This window comes from Mirounga angustirostris, unplaced genomic scaffold, assembly GCF_029215605.1.
Source record: "Mirounga angustirostris isolate CCGP_5_RB_7025 unplaced genomic scaffold, mMirAng1.0.hap1 SCAF_1, whole genome shotgun sequence".
In the NCBI taxonomy this organism is placed as follows: domain Eukaryota; kingdom Metazoa; phylum Chordata; class Mammalia; order Carnivora; family Phocidae; genus Mirounga; species Mirounga angustirostris.
This window is the reverse complement of record NW_026991709.1, coordinates 88,735,985-88,757,503: the sequence shown is the minus strand read 5'-3', so window position 1 is coordinate 88,757,503 and position 21,519 is coordinate 88,735,985. Positions and strand designations below refer to the sequence as shown.

General features: G+C 36.6%; 1 protein-coding gene across 1 annotated transcript in view; it reads left to right on the top strand.

The window, feature by feature from the left end:
* NAALADL2 (N-acetylated alpha-linked acidic dipeptidase like 2) overlaps positions 1-21,519 on the top strand; it is a 1,210,813-nt gene that overhangs the window by 1,164,903 nt on the left and 24,391 nt on the right. The window contains exon 15 of the mRNA XM_064590309.1: positions 1,728-1,923. Coding sequence (XP_064446379.1) covers positions 1,728-1,923 — 196 coding nt within the window. The remainder of the gene's footprint in view (positions 1-1,727; positions 1,924-21,519) is intronic.

Sequence of the window (21,519 nt, the reverse complement as noted above, 5' to 3'; positions counted from 1 at the left end):
TTTATTGTTGGATTTTTTTCTAAAAATACTTTATTGAATCTCCTTTGTTTATTTAGTAAACAATTATTGAGTGTCAGAATTGTGCTGGCCTCTAAAGACATTGACATGTGAAATAGCCCCCATTAGATGAAGGGGAAAGACAATAAAGATCACTATGTTAGAGGTTGGTAATTCTATGAAGATGTATTTTATACATCAGCTATAATTCTAACCCAGATTTTCTTTCCTTAGCACATCACTTCTCTACAGTGCTTCTTAAACTTTAAAATGTGTGTAATAATCTGGGTAGCATGGAGATTCCTGGGCTCTACCCCTAGAGAGATTCAGCAGGCCGGGGAATCTGCATTTTCACAAAGGCGAGGTGTTTGGGGATCTGGTAACCCTTGAACTTCACTTGGAAAGAGTCCCTTTGTGATCTTTCCCTTTTGCCTGACACTTCACCAAGCAAAGGTCCCCTTTGGCTTCCTCATCTCTCCATCTGCTTATATCAATGCCATGCTTTCAGGACAGCCAGTTTAGATCTATCAGGCCCATGGTCATTTCATCACCTTGACTTGACATAATTCTCTGTATTGAGTTTCTGACCTTGCTGGAGTCATTTGTACCTAGTGTCCTGAGAACGACACCACTAACTGTTGCCTCACCCAGAGACTGACTCAAATGACGGGGAATATCGGGAAGATGATGAGGGAATGCCCCTCTCATGGTATAAAAAAAGAATGCTTTTTAAACAAGGTGTTAAGTCACATCAGCTAGTAATTGCCTACCTGTAGGGAAATACTTTTGTTAACACTTTATAAAGTATTCATTTAGCCCTCATAAAAAAATCTATGAAGGAGATGCTATTATTTTATTCATTTTATAGATTAGGATTCTGAGGTTCCATAACTTGTCCAACATCACACAACCAATAAGTGGTATAGCAGGGATTTGAACTCAGGTGGTCTGGCTCCAGGGTCTGGTGGCCATAATCAGTATACTAATGCTGCCTTACTCTTAGTCAAAGGAATGTCCTATGTTTGCTACCACCATTCATATCAAAATGACTTCCAGTAAGTTACACAAACAAATAGGAACAAAGCATAACAAACAAAAATTATCCCAAAAGCAAAACCAAGCAATGCAAACATTACATAGGATAGTTTTCAGTGTATTTTCAAATCAAAGATGTATTTCAGCTTCAAATTACAGGAAATTGTTAGTAAAGCAAAAGACCCCTTCACAACAGAGTAACGTATCTCATCCTCTCAGAAGATAGTTTCTTTTACAATCTTTTTTCCCATAGAAATACAGGATACTCCATGAAGAGCATGAATTTTTGAGTCAGAAATCAGGCTTCTGATTTTGGCCTGTCATTTATTTGCTTGATGACCTAGGACAATTTGCTTGCCTTAATTAATTCTCAGATGCTATGAAATAGACATGACAATACAAGCTTTGGTGAATATTAAACAAGATAAATATGTAAAGCGCTCAATACAGTGCCTGGAACATAGCAGTCTCTCAATCAGTACTTATTTCCTAGTATTAGTAGTAGTAGTAGTAGTAGTGGTAACAATAAATTTAATACTCTTAGCAGAATATAATGTTCAGACAAAATATTTTTGGTGGATTTAATACATTATAAAAGTTTAACTGATGTTCCTTTTTGACATCATGATTGCAGAATGCTTATTTTGCTCCTTTAAGGATGTCTCTTCTGAGATGGACTCATTTATATTCACCAGGTGATCAACCCAACACTCAACTGCTAGCCCTGGCCTCACGCTTGCGGGAGAGTGCTGAACTCTTCCAGTCAGATGAGATGCGTCCTGCGAATGATCCGAAGGAGAGAATTCCCCTCCGTGTCCGAATGCTGAATGACATTCTCCAAGACATGGAGAAAAACTTCCTGGTACAGCAAGTGCCACCGGGTTTTTATAGGTAGGATATGTGTCTTAACCTTTATTTGTTTTTGCCCCTCAATTAAATTTATATGTTTAACTTTCAGAATTTGTACCTTCTGTGAACATGACACTATTTTTTAAAATTTATTTAATTAATTTTTTTATTATGTTATGTTAATCACCATACATTACATCATTAGTTTTTGATGTAGTGTTCCATGATTCATTGTTTGCATATAACACCCAGTGCTCCATTCAGTACGTGCCCTCTTTAATACCCATCACCAGGCTAACCCATCCCCCACCCGCCTCCCCTCTAGAACCCTCAGTTTGTTTCTCAGAGTCCATAGTCTCTCATGGTTTGTCTCCCCCTCTGATTCCCCCCCTTCATTCTTCCCCTCCTGCTATCTTCTTCTTCTTTTTTTTTTTTAACATATAATGTATTATTTGTTTCAGCGGTACAGGTCCGTGATTCAACAGTCTTACACAATTCACAGCACTCACCATAGCACATACCCTCCCCAATATCTATTACCCAGCCACCCCATCCCTCCCACCCCCCACCACTCCAGCAACCCTCAGTTTGTTTCCTGAGATTAAGAATTCCTCATATCAGTGAGGTCATATGATACATGTCTTTCTCTGATTGACTTATTTTGCTCAGAATAATACCCTCCAGTTCCACCCACATTGTTGCAAATGGCAAGGTTTCATTCCTTTGATGGCTGCATAACATTCCATTGTATATATATACCACATCTTCTTTATCCATTCATCTGTCAATGGACATCTTGGCTCTTTCCACAGTTTAGATAGAACTCATACAGGAATTCAGTAAAGTGGCAGGATACAAAATCAATGCACAGAAATCAGTGGCATTCCTATACACCAACAACAAGACAGAAGAAAGAGAAATTAAGGAGTCAATCCCATTTACAGTTGCACCCAAAACCATAAGATACCTAGGAATAAATCTAACCAAAGAGGCAAAGAAAACTATAAAATACTCATGAAAGAAATCGAGGAAGACACAAAGAAATGGAAAAACGTTCCATGCTCATGGATTGGAAGACCAAATATTGTGAAGATGTCAATGCTACCTAGACCAATCTACACATTTAATGCAATCCCTATCAAAATACCATCCACTTTTTTCAAAGAAATGGAACAAATAATCCTAAAATTTGTATGGAACCAGAAAAGACCCCGAATAGCCAGAGGAATGTTGAAAAAGAAAAGCAAAGCCGGTGGCATCATTATTCCGTACTTCAAGCTCTATTACAAAGCTGTAATCATCAAGACAGTATGGTACTGATATAAAAATGGACACATAGATCAGTGGAACAGAATAGAGAGGCCAGAAATGGACCCTCAACTCTATGGTCAACTAAACTTCAACAAAGCAGGGAAGAATGTCCAATGGAAAAAAGACAGTCTCTTCAACAAATGGTGTTGGGAAAATTGGACAGCCACATGCAGAAAAATGAAACTGGACCATTTCCTTATACCACACACAAAAATAGACTCAAAATGGATGAAAGACCTAAGTGTGAGAGAGGAGTCCATCAAAATTCCAGAGGAGAACACAGGCAGCAACCTCTTTGACCTCAGGTGCTGCAACTTCTTCCTAGAAACAAAGACAAGGGAAGCAAGGGCAAAAATGAACTGTTGGGACTTCATCAAGATAAAAAGCTTTTGCACAGCAAAAGAAATAGTTGACACTATTTTTTAATGCAGTTATTACATGTAGTTATATGAGTAATTATTATATGTACAATTTGAGGACCATTCTCCTACCCAAAGGAAATTTCAACTGCATGAGTATAGAATAAAAGAAAATGGCTTAGCGGTTTCATACAGAAAATGACTAAAAATTTTTTTTGACATTAAGCTCAGTGAGTCAGACATGATATGGCTACGGTTAAACCAAATGGAATTATAGGTTGTATTGGGAAAAATACGCTTTCTTGAATGAAGCAGGAGATAAGCTTATACTATTCTTCCTAGTAAGACCACGATTAGAGTATTGCGTTTAGTTCTAGAAGCTCCCTGTCAAGAGAGAGCTAAATAAGTTTACTATTCAGAGGAGAGTGGGATTTAGATGGATCTGGAAACAACCAGATTAGAGATATTAGTTGGAGGGTCACAACAGAGTGATTTCTAGAAACATTTTAGCAATTTAATAGATACTTTAATAAACCCATTTTTCGATATGGAAGGGGGATTCAATTTTGGCTTTTAGAGGATGAGAGAGGAACAACATGGTTTTTATTTTATGGTTCCTAACATAGTAGAAATTAAACAGAGAGGGAAAATGGAGTTTGAAAGATTATAACTTATTTTATATATTCTTATTTAAGTTTTTGATTTTTCTACAAGACACAAAATATAAATACACATGCCTTTCTGTGTAATAGATGCATATGTAATGTGTGTATGTGTATAACAGCTTAACATATGTGTGTGTATTTATGTCTCGTGTGTGTATATATGCATGTGAGTATGTGAGAAAAGGCAGGAGGCAAAGAGGTATTGGACAAATAGTGAAACAGGAAAACTATTTGGCCTGAAGCTCTCATTCATAAAGGACATCAAATTTATACTTTTGCACTACATCACTTTACATGTGTGTGTTTGTGCATGTATATATAACATATAACATTAAAAATACCCTGGACTAGACATACTGTGCGTGACTGAAGGACACAACTAGGACTAAAGAATCGAAGCATAGGAATACACATCTCAATTACATCTAAGAAAGAAGTTTCTGACAAATAGTGTTCTTAGAAGATGAAATGTGATGCTTTTATAGGGTAGTGAACTCGCCAGTGATAGTAAGTTCACTACCACTGCATGCATTAAAGCACAGCCTAAGTAGCTCTAAGTATTTTGACTGTATGAGGTTTAAGGTGGCCTTTAGTACCAACATTCTATGATCTGACAAAACACTTGATCTCTCTGCATCTTAGCTTCTACAGTCATAAAATGAGATGGTAGAATGAGACCTGTTTAAAATAAAAAATCTTTCCTAGTTTTGATATTTGGTGATTTTCCTTTGTGATTTTAAACTCAAAATTCTCATTTAAAATCCTTATATTGGGTCACCTGGGTGGCTCAGATGGTTAAGTATCTGCCTTTGGCTCAGGTCATGATCCCATGGTCCTGGGATCAAGCCCCGCATTGGGCTCCCTGCTCTTCAGGAAGCCTGCTTCTCCCTCTCCTGCTCCCCCTGCTTGTGTTCTCTCTCTGGCTGTCTCTCTCTCTGTCAAATAAATAAAATCTTTAAAAAAAAATAAAATAAAATCCTTATATCATTTCTTCTAACACTTTGACTCTGCAGTATAAGACTTTGGAAAATGTTAACTTATTACAATAGATACCTTTAAGATATTCTTGTAAGCACCAGAGACATAGAAGTTGCTTCCAGTTAATAACACCTACTCTGATGTGGTTATATTCCAGAGGTGGGGATGGAGAAATAGAACGAACAAGGTAACTAAGTAAAATATAGTGTATGGTAGGTATAATACCGGCTAAAGAAACAATTAAGCCACATTATTAAATTCAGCATTACTAAAAAGTCATAATCAGAATAGGTAAATTATATTTTAGAATATAAAAATTTCCCTCACTTTTAATTTATGAAAAATTCAGAAATTAATAAAAATCATACACTAAGAATATAGTTGTATATATCATGATATAATAAACACTTTTACCATTTGCCTTCCTTGGCACTTGCACTAGTTATAGAAGGCCCCTATGGTCTGAGGTATATGTCCAGAGAACTTTGCATTACAACTTCAATAATATTTATTTATCATACATTTTGAGTGGAAAGGGAAATATTGATCTTGTCTTGAGTTAACAATGGTTAAGAAAGTGATTCTTTTTCCTGTTAGTGATATGATTACGGTATAACTTGTATCCCAGTCCCAGTGTGCAAGCTTCAAAATGTTGATTATGATAATGTTCTAACTCATAACAAACTTCCGAATTGAAAGCTTATGGTTCAATATTTTGACATTATTTTAAAGTATTGCTACAGTTATTGAAGAAATACATGTATGCCATTATTCTCTTTGGCCCTATTAATTTATATATATGCCAATGGCAAATAGATTTAATAGATAGATGCAAATAGATAGCCTCATTTTGTTTTATCTGACTGACATTTATCCCAAGATTGTCATTAATTTTTACTTCATTTCTGAAATATGTAACAAATCATCCTATTTCATGTTTTCTCTTAGTAGAGAATTTGTATTTCTAAATATTCTTGAAGCAAAAATTTCAAAATTACAGTAGAATTTCTACTCTCAATCCTTGTAAGCTCTTCCTTTATGGGGGAGGAAATGTTCAAAGTACAAAAATGGGTGTGACAAGATCATATGCAGTTTAAGAAAATGGAAAAATTGATTATAATGATAACCATATGGAGTAAAGATAAAATTGTTAATTACATCATATAAAAGAACATTTGGTGAACAAGATTCATTTTTTCTAACATTAAATAACCTTTAGAGATGTTATTCATGTAAGAATCTCACTGTTCAACCTGATGGTGTTATGACAATTCTCATCAAATATACAAGGAGGAAGTCAAAAGTAATTTGCTTTTCAAGAAAGTTGTTGACAGAAGTTCATTGTATAAACCTAAATATTTCATTTAGAATTTGGGTTGTGTCCCAAAGGATACTGCCTCAACCAAAGTGTCGCTAAACACTGAAACATTATTTTTGGAATATGTGAAGAAATTTTCTCCATAATTCAGCATCAGAAGATTCAAAGATTTTGAAATCCTATGATGTTGCATGTAAAATGTGTTGTCTTTCTCATAAATAAACCCTCATCGAACATTGCTTTGTGTAAGCATATTGACAGAAACTGGCAATATAAGATCCCTACATTTAGGAAGTTTAAAACGTAAACTATATAAATCAAAAATAAAAAATTTGAAGAATACTTATGCAAATTTCCTAATGAATACTACAGGCAAGAAGTGTTGTTGGGTTTCAGTGAAGAGAGAAGTTATTATCTTGTGATGGTCCAGAATGACTCTTTAGGGGAAGGGGGAAATTTATTTGGGCTTAAGGGAATGGTAGGATGTCCATTAAATTATGGAGTGCTAAATTATGGAGTGCTGAATATTTTTCTTCCCCCCAAATGTATATGTTGAAGCGTGATCCTCAGTGGGATGATATTCAGTGGTGGGACCTTTGGGAGGCTCTACCCTCCCTCATGAGCGGGATTAGTGCCCTTGTAAAAGAGACTGCAGAGACCCCCCCCTTGCCATTTCCTGCCTTGTGAAGACAAGATGTCTGTGGACCAGGAAACGGACCCTCACCAGATGCCAAATCTGTCAGGACTGTGATCTTACACCTTTCATCCTCCAGAACTGTGAAAAATAAGTTTGGGTTGTTTATAAGCCACCTAGTCTGTAATATTCTGTCATAGTAGCCCAAACTGACTAAGAAAGGAAGCACTTCCAGGAGAGGATGGTGTGAAGCAAAGCACAAAAGAGAGATTGTACATCGTGTACTGCAGAGTAGAGAACAAGAAGTGGAATAGTTTGAATGGCTATTAGGATCATAACTATGGAGAGGTATGAAGGAATCAAATTGTGGAGTACTTTAAATTCTCTGTTGAGAGGTTTGAACTTCATTTTTTTACACAAAGGAAGCCATGAAGAAATCTGCATCGTTAGGAAGATTTGTCTCGTGCTCCAGATCAGATGCCCTGCAGCTGGAAGAGAGCAGAAACCTTCAGGAAGACTCTAGGTATAAGAACTGCATGGCGTGCTGAGAAACTGAGCGTATTAGTGTCAGGAATGAAGAACAAAGGGCTGATTTGGGAGATGATGCTATGGAAGAATTAATGAATTTCGGGATTGAATGGCTTTGAGAATCTTATTTTGGGTTGTTTTTTAGGATTCCCCTCAGCCTAGGCTGATGAAGCAAGGATGTGCCTCTTCTCTGTCCATGTCTCCAGCCGCTTAGTTAAGTCACTCGGAATCTCTGGGTCTCAGGGTGATTACATGATCACTTGTTGATAAAGATAATTTCTAAACTCCCTTTTAGCTCCAAGAATCTGATTCTATGGGCACTCACACACAGTATTAAGCTTCACCTCTATAATCAGGGAATTCTTCTAATCCTGAGGGAGGGGAGCAGGAAACAATAACAGTGATAGATTGCAATGATATAATGAAAAGCAGCAAAGTTCTCCAGAGATACTGAGCTTAGTAGGCAGCGGGGAGCAGATGAAGCAATGTATATGATCAGGGACCCTGTAAGAGAAAGCACATTAGAAACTACAAAGCTTCTCAAATTTATTACTACTATCAAAATCCCACAATGTAAAATTTGACTCATTGCCCCTGAAAAGGGAAAAGATTATGCATTTTCTTAAAAATTCGGAGTCTTTCATCTCTCCTCTTCCTTTACTCTAACTCCAGTACGTACTACTCTACTACTCCTGGGAACGGGCATCGTCTGGAGATGGGAGCTTGTGGCATGTTTTGTTGTTGGATTCTTTTTAACTCCCAGTAGTTATTATTCTGCAAAGGCAGAGTAAGCAGTCTGACCCAGTGAACCTATTCATTCTCTACTACAATATATTTAAAAAAAAAAAAAAAAAAAAGGAAGAAAGAAAGGAAGTCTTTCTTAGAGCAGTTTTAGGTTTAGAGAAGAATTGAGCAGAACGTACAATTTTCATATAACCTTTCTCTCTCTCTCACGTGCACACACACACACAGTTCCCCCACCCACAAGGCACAGTTTCACTGTTATTCCTATTATTAACATCTTGCTCTAGTGTGGTACATTTGTCACAGTTGATGAGCCAACATTAATATATTAGTACTAATAGTTTATGTTAGGGTTTACTCTTTGTATTTTACATTCTCTGAGTTTTGATAAGTGTATAATGATGTGTATCTACCATTACTATATCATACAGAATAGTTTCACACCCTAAAAATCTATGTTTCACCTTTTATCTCTCCCTCCTTCCTGCCTGTGCCTCTGGCAACCACTGGCCTTTTTCATGTCGCCACAGTTTTTCCTTTTCCAGAATGTACTATCATTTGATCATACAGTATGTTAGTTTGGCTTCCTCAGTTAGCAATGTGATTGAGTCTTTTCTATATTAATTTATTTTTATCACTGAATAAATGTTTCATTGTATGGATATACCACAGTTTGCTTATCTATTCACCTATTAAAGGGCACTTGGTTTCTTTCAACGTTTGGCAATTATGAATAAAGCTGCTGTATGTATTCATGTGCAGGTCTGTGTGGAGTTACACTTTCAACTGATTTTGGTAAATACCAAGGAGCACAACTGCTGGGTCATATGGTCAGCCTATGTTTAGCTTTGTAGGAAAATGCCAAACTGTTTTCCAAAGTGGGTGTAGCATTTTGCAGTTCCCCCCGAGTAGTGAATGAAACTTTTGGTTGCTCCATATCCTCACCAGCATTTGTTGTTAGTATTCTGGGTTTTAGCCATTCTAATAGATGAGTATTGGTATCTCATTATTTTAATTGCAATTCTCTAATGAAATATGATATTGAGAATCTTTTCATATGCTTATTTTCCATCTATGTAACTTCTTCGGTGAAGTGTCTTTTGACTCTACTTAAGTTGTTGGCTTTCTTATTGTTCAGTTTTAAAAGCTCTTTCTATATTTTGGATACGAGTCTTTTATCAGATATGTATATTGCAGTATTTTCTCCCAGACTGTGGCCTGTCTTTTCATTCTCTCATCAGTCTCTTTTGTGAAGCAGAAGTTTTAATTTTAATGAAATCCAACTTATCAATTTTTTCTTTAATGGGTTGTGCTTTTAGCATTGAATCTAAAAGTTCATCATCAAACCCAAGCTCACCCAGATTTTCTCCTATGTTGTCTTCTAGGAGTTTCATAGTTTTACATTTTATGAAAGGTCAATGATCCATTTTGAGGTAAGTTTTGGGACTAGTGCAGGTCTATATCCAGATGCATTATTTTTGCACATGGATGTCTAGTGGTTCCAGCATTAATTGTTGAAAAGACTATCCTTTCTCTATTGAATTGCCTTTCCTCTTTTGCCATACAATATACTTTAATATTGCCTTTTACTGTCAATAGCTCACTTGTTCACAGAATAGCTTTCAGAATTAAAACCATCATGCAGCAGTGATATTGTTTGGGATTTATAAAATGATTTGGGATTTATAAAAGTAGGAAGGGGTTTGAATTGGAAAACTTGTCTTTTACTACTTGCCTGGCTTAGAGCAAGCTAAATAGTGACTCTGAAAGTCAGTTTCTCAACAAAATAGAAAACCTCAAAGGTCTATTCATATTAGGATAAATTTAGATATAATACTGGGATAACACTAGATGAAATGAGGATAAAATATGAGAAGATAATTTTTAAACACTAGAATTCTATACAAATATTACAAAATAAAAGTAACTTTTATTCCATTCTGTTGTTTTTACTTCTGACTTTGATAGTGTTCTGGATTCCAAAACTTCTTCCTCATTATCTCTTTTAACCAAAGGAGAAATATTTAAAAATCCAGTAACACACATTCTCTTTCCCCAGGGTCACTATGGCAAAATTTTTCTTTCATTTTTAAGTTTTATTGTACAGTCCTTTCCCTTAAACATTTGCTAAAGTCTTCCATATTGAGGAATTACAAGATCCCACAGAAAATAAAAAGGTTGGGAGGGGATAGAATTAAACATGCAGTTTTTAAAAAGAGTGGATATAATATTTAAAATAGTGTTAGCTTCCAAAATAAATGTGGATACTCTAAATGACAAACCTTTTCCAGTAGGGAAGCCTTCTTTCAAACCACATGTTGTTATGTGTTTAAGAGACAGCATTGCAAGCAGCGTAGTCATTCAGGGCAGATTCTCCCTTTTAAGTTTTGAAGTTTTGAAGTTTGAACGACTTTTTAGATTTGGGCACCAGCCATTGCATGCTTGAAATTTAATATCTTATAAAATATGCATTCTTCCTAGCTTATTTTAGAAAATTTCCCCCAAATGTTTGGCCTTGTCACAAATTTTTAGAATCCTTTTTTTTTTTTTTAAAGATTTTATTTATTTATTTGATAGAGAGAGAGAGCACAAGGTGGGGAGCAGCAGGCAGAGGCAGAGGGAGAAGCAGGCTCCCCGCTGAGCAGGGGGCCCAATGGGAGACTCAATCCCAGGACCCTGATCATGAGATCATGACCTGAGCCGAAGGCAGATGCTTAACCAATTGAGCCACCCAGGTGCCCTTAAAGGGCATGAGTTCTTGAGGCTACTGTTCTGTTTCTATACCTCCTTTCTTCACTTGCCCCTATACCACGCTAAATAGTCTTAAAAATAGGGGTGCCTGGTGGCTCAGTCAGTTAAGCTCAGTCTGCCTTCAGCTCAGGTCATGATGCCAGGACGAGTCCCGCATCAGGCTCCCTGCTCAGGGGGGAGTCTTCTTCTCCCTCTGCCTGTGCTGCTCCCCCCATTGCTTGGGCTCTCTAACTCTTGCTCTCTCTCAAATAAATAAATAAATAAAATCTTTAAAATAAATAGTCCTAATAGGAATAGGAAAGAGGAAATAGGAATTCTGGGAAATAGGAATAGGAAAAGCCTATAGGAAATAGGAAAAGCCCTAACTACTGCTTTCTCCTTTATTTTAAGTGACTACACTAAACTGCACAGACATAGAAAGATCTTTGATTTTAAACTTTTAGTGTACAAATAGAAAACCATGGGATGTTAAATTTGCTCTCAGCAAAAATGTGATTGGCAAAGATTTTCTATTAATAGACAGCTGCAATGTATGAGTGTGAAAGACATTACCATGGCCTCACATTCGTACATTGGAAGAGGTTATCTGGGTAAGATCCCATGTTTAGTCTCTACATATTTAAAGAGTCAGCAGTTAAACAACAAAAGCTAATAAGAGTTTCTCTCCCTCCCCATTATGAAATATACAGACAGACAGACAGACAGACAGACAGATAGACATATGCATTACTGCACTAGTAACTGATTATATGGGATTAGAGGATGATTTTACCAAAGGATCAGAAATTTGGTGTCGCTTTGGGGAAGAGATTCGATAATTCATCCATTGCATCTGTATTGCAGTATTTTTTTTTAAAGATTTATTTTTTATTTATTTGAGAGAGAGGGCAGGCAAGTTGGGGGTGGAGTAGGGGGAGAAAATCTTCAAGCTGACTCCCCCCGACTGAGAGTGGAGGTGGGGGGTGCTGGATCTCAAAACCCTGAGATCCTGACCTGAGCTGAAACCAAGAGTCAGATGCTTAACGGACTGAGCCACTCAGGTGCCCCATGCACCTGAGTTTTGATTTGAGAGTGTGGGGAACTGAGAAGGAAAAAAGCATGAGTCAATGTTGAATGCTAGCTGCTTGGCAGAAATGGAGCTCTAGGAAAGTGAACATCCTCAAGCACCATCATTTGAAATAAATTAAAGGCTAATTATGATGCTTAAAACAAAACTGCTGGTTATACTGTAATATTGTCCTATTGTTCTTTCTAAATATGTAGTATTTCAGCTACATTGCCGTTAAATAGTCTGTGAGTGCTATGTAAACACCTACGTTTATAATATTATTTCTTTGGGGGATTCATGTGAGTTCCAAACAATGGTCTTAATCAGGAGTTTTGGGAACACAGACCTATTTGTAAGTTGAAGGACAGTGTGTACATCTGCTTGTACCTGTGTGGGGGGGTCTCTGACTTTGTGTCCTTATAAAATGTGGGAGCAGGTTCATAAAAAAGGAATTCCTTTCCAAGATAGCTGGAATGACCTAGAAGAAGTTCAGAGGACAATTTCAAGCTAATCTAAGCCAATACCATTTTTTGTTAGCATCCTTGAAAGCAGGAAAATAGCAATGTAAATGTCAAGATGCTTCTGCCTTGAGCTAAGAATAAACAAAGCAAGCAATCCATTAAAAGTACTTTTCAAACACATAAGCTCCCAAAACTTTGCTTTTGAAAGATGTTAGAACTAGTTTACACTTAGGCAAGCGATGACATTAGACAGAACTATTATAAAACACACTTCCCAGATACCCTATAATCAGGTTTATAGCTATGTATTCTGTACATACATTTGATTTTAAGAATTTTAAGAGCTTGAAGGGTGCCTGGGTGTCTCAGTCAGTTAAGCATCTGCCTTTGGCTTAGGGCATGATCCCAGGGTCCTGGGATAGAGCCCCACGTTGGGCTCCCTGCTGAGCGGCAATTCTGCTTCTCCCTATGCCGGAGAGTGAGAAGTAGGCTCTCCAGTGAGCAGGGAGCCCGATGTGGGGCTCAATCCCAGGACCCTGGGATCATGACCTGAGCCGAAGGCAGATGCTTAACGACTGAGCCACCTGGGCGCCTCTAAATAAATAAAATCTTAAAAAAAAAAGAATTTAAAGAGTTTGAAATCCAACCCCCCCCCAAAAAAAAAACACATTTTAGAATAAAGGATTTCATTACACAGTTTTCATGGTGTTTTAATTAGAGTTAGCTATATAAATACTAATGGAACCTCATGTTCAGTGTTTGGGATAATAACTACTTTGTTCGGGTCGTACTATTTCTTTTGGCGAGGTGTGGGTGATCTGAATGGAGCTAAAATCCGACCATTGTTTCTGTTGTCATTAATTCTATCAGAAATGCCTCTGATTTCTTTAGACTATGAAAAAATAACTAGTGATTAAGAATTACCATAATGCTTTTAAAATATTTTTCATAGCGGCCACTTGCACAAAAGAATCTATGTATGAATACAGTTTTATAATCTACACAATGTAAAATTTCCAGAAGAGGATTGAAGACCTGGCTCATGTACAAAATCTTTATAATGTTGATCATTATATACGTTCTCTATTACTCTTTTATGATAAACATATACATTAGCTTCATAATTATGTATCCCTTTCATATTTTTAAGGTTTCTACTTCTAAACTCCCAAATTAAAACAAAAATTAATATAATGCAATCCAAGCCTCCTTTTTTAATAGCTCATTTTGTTAATATTGAAACAAAGAACATATCCCATTTTGACTGATAATGTTCACTACAATTTGATTAGACATTGAAACACTTATTTAAAAAATTTCAATTGACAATAACCACTTTAGGCTAATTGGTCTAAAACTTAGTTTGCTAGGATCAAAATAGAAATTCATGTGTGCACAACTGTTAAAATTTTATAAAAATGTTTCTCAAGTTTGAGGTTTATTTCTATACTAGGTGAGAAAAATTACTATTGTCATATTTGCAAAACAAGACACATTGCCAGTCTGAGAGTGAGTTGTGATTTTATGGTATATTTAATAACATTATGAATAAGACTAATAACCATATTCCTCATGGATGAGGATTTACTTTGTACCAGGCACTGTGCTGTACATTTTCATATATTATTTATAGCACTTCTAACAAAATTGCAGTATCAGTCCTATTATCCCCTGTATACAGGTAGAAAAACCTGAAACTTAGGAAAAGCTAATATGTTGCATAAATGGGATTTGAACCTATCTTGTTTTCTCTAAAACCACTGGTCTGGGGCACCTGGGTGGCTCAGCCATTAAGCGTCTGCCTTCGGCTCAGGTCATGATCCCAGGGTCCTGGAATTGAGCCCCGCATCCGGCTCCCTGCTCAGCAGGAAGCCTGCTTCTCCCTCTCCCACTCCCCCTGCTTGTGTTCCTTCTCTCGCTTTGTCTCTCTCTGCCAAATAAATAAATAAAGTCTTAAATAAATAAATAAATAATAAAACCACTGCTTTTCCTATTAGGTAGTGCTGCATATGTTTGATCCAAATTCTTCCTAGTTTTCTCAGAAGTCACCAATAAATTTGTTTAGATTTTGGTGCAAGTCTAGCCAGATATTAAAAGACTCAATTTTCATAAGTGCTTGTTAAGTTTCATTTGTTCTACATTGACAGTTATATCTCCTAGCCCTAAAGTTTGCAAAAGTGTTTCTGTGAGGCACCAAGTCTATCCCTACTTCTGGAAAAAAAGATATGCCCTATTGTCTGAATCAAAAAAAATATTTTTTCCCAAGATATTGCCTACCCTTTCTGTTTTCCATAAATCTTAAATGCAGTTAAAAGAGAGGGGACATTTGTCTGTTAAATCTCATATATCATAGTTAGAAATGTTTTTACATAAATAACAGTGCAATATAGAGAAGGAATCACTAGACTAGGACTTTAGAGATATGGACTTAAGCCCTAAAAGGCCACTGATAAGGTAATCCTATAAGTCACTTCACTTCCATGAGAGTCCTTCTTTTAATTGATTAAGTCAGAGAAGATAAATAGGCAGATCTCTAACATAATGGAAATGCTAGTTGAGTAGGTATTTATATATATATATATATATTTAAAGAATTTATTTATTTATTTGACAGAAAGAGACAAAACGAGAGAGGGAACACAAGCAGGGGGAGTGGGAGAGCGAGAAGCAGGCTTCCCGCAGAGCAGGGAGCCCGACGCGGGGCTCGATCCCAGGCTTCTGGGATCATGACCTGAGCCGAAGGCAGATGCCTAACGACTGAGCCACTCAGGTGCCCCGAGTAGGTATTTATAAACTAATGTGAGTCAGCTTTTGATTCTCTTTAAAAATAATTATTGAAATAATTATTTCAATGAGGGAAGAAAAATAATAAAATTTAAGTTCTGCATGAAACCATGTTAAACATTTTAGCATTTGTGTCTCTTTTATCACCTATTTCATCTATCAGTATAACATATTTTAGCATTTCCATGTATATAAATATCTTGATTTAATATGATGCAAAGAGAATTAAAAGAAAAGATCATGCTCAGAATTTTCTTTGTACCCACTACAGCACATAATATTTTATTTTGCTACATAATAGAAACTAAAGTACTTGATTGTGGTGTAGATCATGTTTACTAGAGCAAATGCCCAGAAATCATTGTGTTTGCCAATATCTAGATTATTAGTAGTAACATCTTACTCTTACAATAAGGAAGTAGATCTCTATACCATATACACACACAAATATGCAACAGGTACAGCATATTGAGATGCACAGGTAGAAAGGATTGAGGACTCATGGACACGGTTGTGTAGAGCGCATATTTGTTCCTGGACCCCACCCCGGTGTAATATTTTCTTCAAATGACAGCTTACATGAGTTACTCTAGTTGAGGAGGAAACGGATACAAATGTCCTTCCTTCTCCATGGCCACCACAAGATTTGCCAACCACTATGTTTGGTTTTGTTGTTTATCCAGTCTGCTTACCAAGGTCACAACAGTATAACATTTTCATCTCATGGACCAAAAATAAAAAGGAAGCTGTGAATTTATAACCATACTGAAATGACATCAACCTGGAAAGTTATAAGGACAATAGGATGAAATGGAAATAGAAATAGAGCTAAATATAATCTATAATTTTTTTTAAAGATTTTATTTATTTATTTGAGAGAGAGAGAATGAGATTCAGAGAGCACGAGAGGGAAGAGGGCAGAGGGGGAAGCAGACTCCCTGCCGAGCAGGGAGCCCGATGCAGGACTCGATCCCGGGACTCCAGGATCACGACCTGAGCCGAAGGCAGTCGCTTAACCAACTGAGCCACCCAGGCGCCCCTATAATCTATAATTTAATATACAATAGATATAATCCTAATAAAAAGTACAACAAATTCTCAAATTACATATGGTGGGATTCTAGTATTTCCTTTCAATCTATCCTAATCGGACAAGTTTTAATGAAAAGACTAGAAGACAGTTTAGTAATTCAAAGTAGGACTAGCTTCAATCGAAAGAATTAGAGGCTTATATGTTCATAGGAAGTGTCAGAGATGTAAAGGTCAAGGAAGCTTCCACTAACATTCATGGAATCAAGAACTACCAGAACTGAAAGAAAAGCTTCAGTAACAGTACCAGGTGCCTCCAGGAGCTCTCTGAGAAACTCTGACTCTCCTTTCTGCCATCTACCTACCCGTCTGTCTGCAACCTTTGCTGAAGAGGATGGTTTCACTTCTTCTGCCTTCCAAATCCTGTGTGATGTTTGGGTTGTGTATCTTTTCCTGTGCTTTGATAACACTGTTGACTACTTGATCCAGAAAAACCAACTTGGTCTTTTATGCTGTTGTTCCTGTATCTTAGAGGAACTGGGATCTGCCTTGGGCTACAATTAGTGGTGGTGGTAGTGGAAGTAGAGGTATATCTCACACCAGCATTTATCGGAATTGTTCAATTTGAAATATATTTCTCTGCCAAACAGAGATTACAAACTCAAAGATACTGCCTGTAAGAATTTTTAAATGGGGGCACCTGGGTGGCTCAGCCGGGTAAGCCTCTGCCTTCGGCTCAGGTCATGAGGATCAAGCCCCGCATCAGGCTCCCTGCTCAGCAGGGGGGTCTGCTTCTCCCTCTCCCTCTGCTGTTCCCCCTGTTCATGTGCTGTCTCCCTCTCTCGCTCACTCTCTCTCAAATAAAAATAAATAAAATCTTTATTAAAAAGAATTTCTAAATGAATACTAATCACATGTCATGTCAGACATTTAATATACTTGGTGCTTTGTTCTGATCTTTACAACATACATAATTATTGTGGGAGCTGGTAGTTTTACCCAGTGCTTTCTTGCTTCAAAGCCCTCTCTCTTACTCTACCATACTCTCCAAGGTCACATATGGAAGGTTCCATTTTTTTCTTCAGTGTTCTCTATAGAATTTTTCTGATCTGCCAGTCACTCAGCTAGGTAGGTATTTTCCCCATTTTTCAGTTAAGAACCCCAAAGTTTGAAAAAAAATAAATTTCCCCCAAGTTTCCAGAGATGGTAAATGACATAAATTAGTAAGCAATAAAACCTGGTTACAACCATTCTGAATTTTATTTTTTAACTAAATTAATGACCACTTTAGTAGTAGCTTCACCAAGAGGAGTAGAATAAAAGGAGATTAGAAAGAAAAAAAGTTGAAGTGAATAAAATGATCCTATTTCAAACCAATAAAGAGAAGCAGAAACAAAATATATTTTATCTCAGAAAAAAATGGTTATTTAATCCTTTGCCACTACTCAGATTTCAGCTGTAGGACTAATGCCTGTGGGCTGGGTGATGTTTTGTTTCTTGCATTTCCTATCTTACTGTCTTTCTAATCTGTGAATTAGAAATTGGTGCCACTTCTTCAGAAATACTTATCTAGGTTTACTACTAATGCCATTACTACTGATTCCATTTATTAATTCAAAAAAGCCTTACTGTTCACCAAATGCCAGAACTACTGAGAATACCATGCTCAAAAATATAAATATCAACCCTACCCTTGCGGACCTCACCCTTTAGTGGGAAGAAACAGAATAGGCAGACAACAAACCAACTAAATATATAATTACAAACTTTAAAAGTGTCTAGAAGTACAAAATAATAATAATAATATTAATATAATAATAACAAGAAAGAGAGAAAGAGAAAGAAAGAAAGAAAGAAAGAAAGAAAGAAAGAAAGAAAGAAAGAAAAAGAAAGAAAGAAAGAGAAAGAAAAGAAAGAAAGAAGAAAGAAAAAAAAAATCCAGGACTTTTTTATTAAGATGGCCAAATGGATTGGAGGAAAGCAACTTGGGTTGAGACTGAAGAATTAGACAAGGGCCTAGAGGCCATGATGTTATTTTCAGTGCATTTGAAATCTGATTTTAAGCAGAGGATAACATAATTCTGTCTGTTGGTTTGAATATCTATCCATCTATCTTCTATTCTTATCAGATATGTGGAGAGGGGATTATAGAAGTAATGGAAGAAATGGAGAGATTAAAAATGATGTGATATTTTAATGATCTAAGTGTATCAGTCAGAGTTCTCCAGAGAAATAAAACCAATAGGATGGATAGATGATAGATATAGATAAATAGATAGATAAATAGATAGATAGATAGATGATAGATAGATAGACAGATTTTAAAGAATTGGCTCATGCAATTTTAGAGGTTGGAAAGTCCAAAATCCATAGGGCAAGTAGGCCGGAAACTCGAGGAGAAGTTAATGTTGCAGTCTTAATCTGAAATTTGTAAGGTAGGCTAGAAATTCAGGAAGGATTTCTATATCACAGTCTTGAGGCAAAATTGCCTTTTTTTTTTTTTTTTCAGGAAATCTCAGTTTTTGCTCTTAAGTGTTTCAACTGATTGGATGGGGCTCATCCACATTACCAAGATATTCCCCTTTACCTAAAGTCAACTGATTGTAAATGTTAATCACATCTACAAAGTACCTTCAGAGTAACATATAGATGGTGTTGGACCAAACAACTGGACAGCATGGCCTAACCAAGTTGGCATATAAAATTAACCATTGCCAAAGGTCATATTGATGGAAGTAGAATCTACTGAACCTCGTAATGGATTAAATGTGAGGATAAAAGGGAAGGGATCATGAGTTACAGATTTCATACATGAGCAGTGGATTTTAATAGCTATGATGTGGACCAAATGAGATTCTCTGTTTTCTAATTGGGGTTCTTATGATTTCAGCTTAAATAATATGACTGAGAAGGTGAGATTACTTTTGGTAAGCACTTTAAATGGAAGTCTTGGGAAGAAATTCTGTTTGTATCTGTCTGGCTATATTTGGCTAATCCTAATGTAGACTAAAAATTTACCTTGCCTTCTTTTTCTCATCCAGAAATAATTACATGCAAATAGTAATTGGCTCTTTATACAATAATTTGAAATGGGAGGAAGCATGGCCAAATATTTTTGGAAGGAACAGCCCCCTAATGTGCCAGTTAAAGTGTCTCCAATTTTTTTTTTTATTGCTAATCATAGTAGGTCTCATTTTCTAATCAAAGCTTACATATGTTCCACTAGGGGGTTTGGAAGATATGCTAACTCAATCTAATTTTACAGAATATCATTCAAAATGTAGCCTTGTCAGATACACAAGTTTAGGAGGAAAGAAAGTAATATATGCATCAAATGTTAAGTACTCTCTCTGAAAGTTGTTGCAAATTCCCCATGTTCCCAATTATGTCCTTTTCTTAGCTATTAACTATGAAATTAAATGGACAGTTTTGAAAAAATAAAAAGTAGACATTTTCTCAAAGCTGATTACAGTGCCAGTTTTTTCTTTCTAAAATGGAATATCAGGGTGCCTCGGTGGCTCAATCAGTTAAGTGTCTGCCTTCGGCTCAGGTCATGATCCTGGGGTCCTGGGATCGAGCCCTGAGTCAGGCTCCTTGCTCAGTGGGAACCTGCTTCTCCCTCTCTCTCTCTCTGATTACCGTTCCCCTTGCTTGTGTGCACGTGCTCTCTCTCTCTCAAATAAATAAATAAAATCTTTTAAAGAAAATGGAATATCGAGGGCGCCTGGGTGGCTCAGTCATTAAGCGTCTGCCTTCGGCTCAGGTCATGATCCCAGGGTCCTGGGATCGAGCCCCACATCGGGCTCCCTGCTCAGCGGGAAGCCTGCTTCTCCTTCTCCCACTCCCTCTGCTTGTGTTCCCTCTCTCACTGTGTCTCTCTCTGTCAAATAAATAAATAAAATCTTTAAAAAAAAAAAAGAAAATGGAATATCGAATGAATAAAAAATCATTCTGGACATTGGAAATAAAGAGTTAAAAAATAGCAAAATATTTTTCCAGATTAATTTCTAGAGGTTGATGAATACCTTTATTTCATTTCATAAAATGTTTACTTTTCTATTTATTACCATAAGTCCCAAATGAGAGCCTTGATAATCCATAAAGTCAGATTTCTTCTAACTGTTAAATGATTAATTTGCATACAATTTAGATTAGGTTTAGTCAAATTTCATTGCTCTCAGGCTGCTAGTGATATTTTATATTGGTAAATGTTTTAAATAAATGAAACTTCCTCTAAGTAAATTAAAAGTTTTATGATTATTATTTTGTCTCTTTATTATAAATTGTATGAAGTATCTCTTATATATAAGGCATAAACTAAGTTTATTAGTTTCTTGTGGCTGTCTTATAAAATTACCAGGCTTAAAACAACAGAAATTTATGTTCTCACAGGTCTGGAGGCCAGATGTCTGCAATCGAAATTTGAGTAGGGCCATATTCTCTTCAGAGACTCTAGGGGAGAATCCATCCCTTGCCTCTTACAGTTTCTAGTAGCTGCCAGCATTCATTTTCTTTCTTTGGCCACATCACTCCAATCTCTACCTCAGATTCCATCTTGCCTTCTTCTCTTCTTTGTATATCTATGTAATATCTCTCCATCTCTCTCTTTTAGGGCCCATCCAAATAGTGCAGGATGATCTTCTTACCTAAAGATCCTTAACTTAACCACACCTGCAAAAACACTTTTTTTTTTTTTTTTCCAAATAAGGTAATATGTATACAGGTCCCAGGGATTCTGATGTGGACATATCTTTGGGGCCACCATTCGGACTACTACACCAGATAATGTAAAGGATACGAGTGTGGATTAGACAATAGCTTTGTGTCCGTAAATGTGCCAGTTATTAAGTTTTAGCCTTTCAGTTTCAACCCCATCCTGTTACTACTATGCCATGAACCTGGAGCTGGGAATCTGCAAACCACACTCTGCTTGTCCAGACTGACTCCTTGTTAGAGTCACTAAATTGCATACAATTTAGATTAGGTTTAGTCAAATTAGGGAGGCACTAAGGGAAAATGGGAACCTGG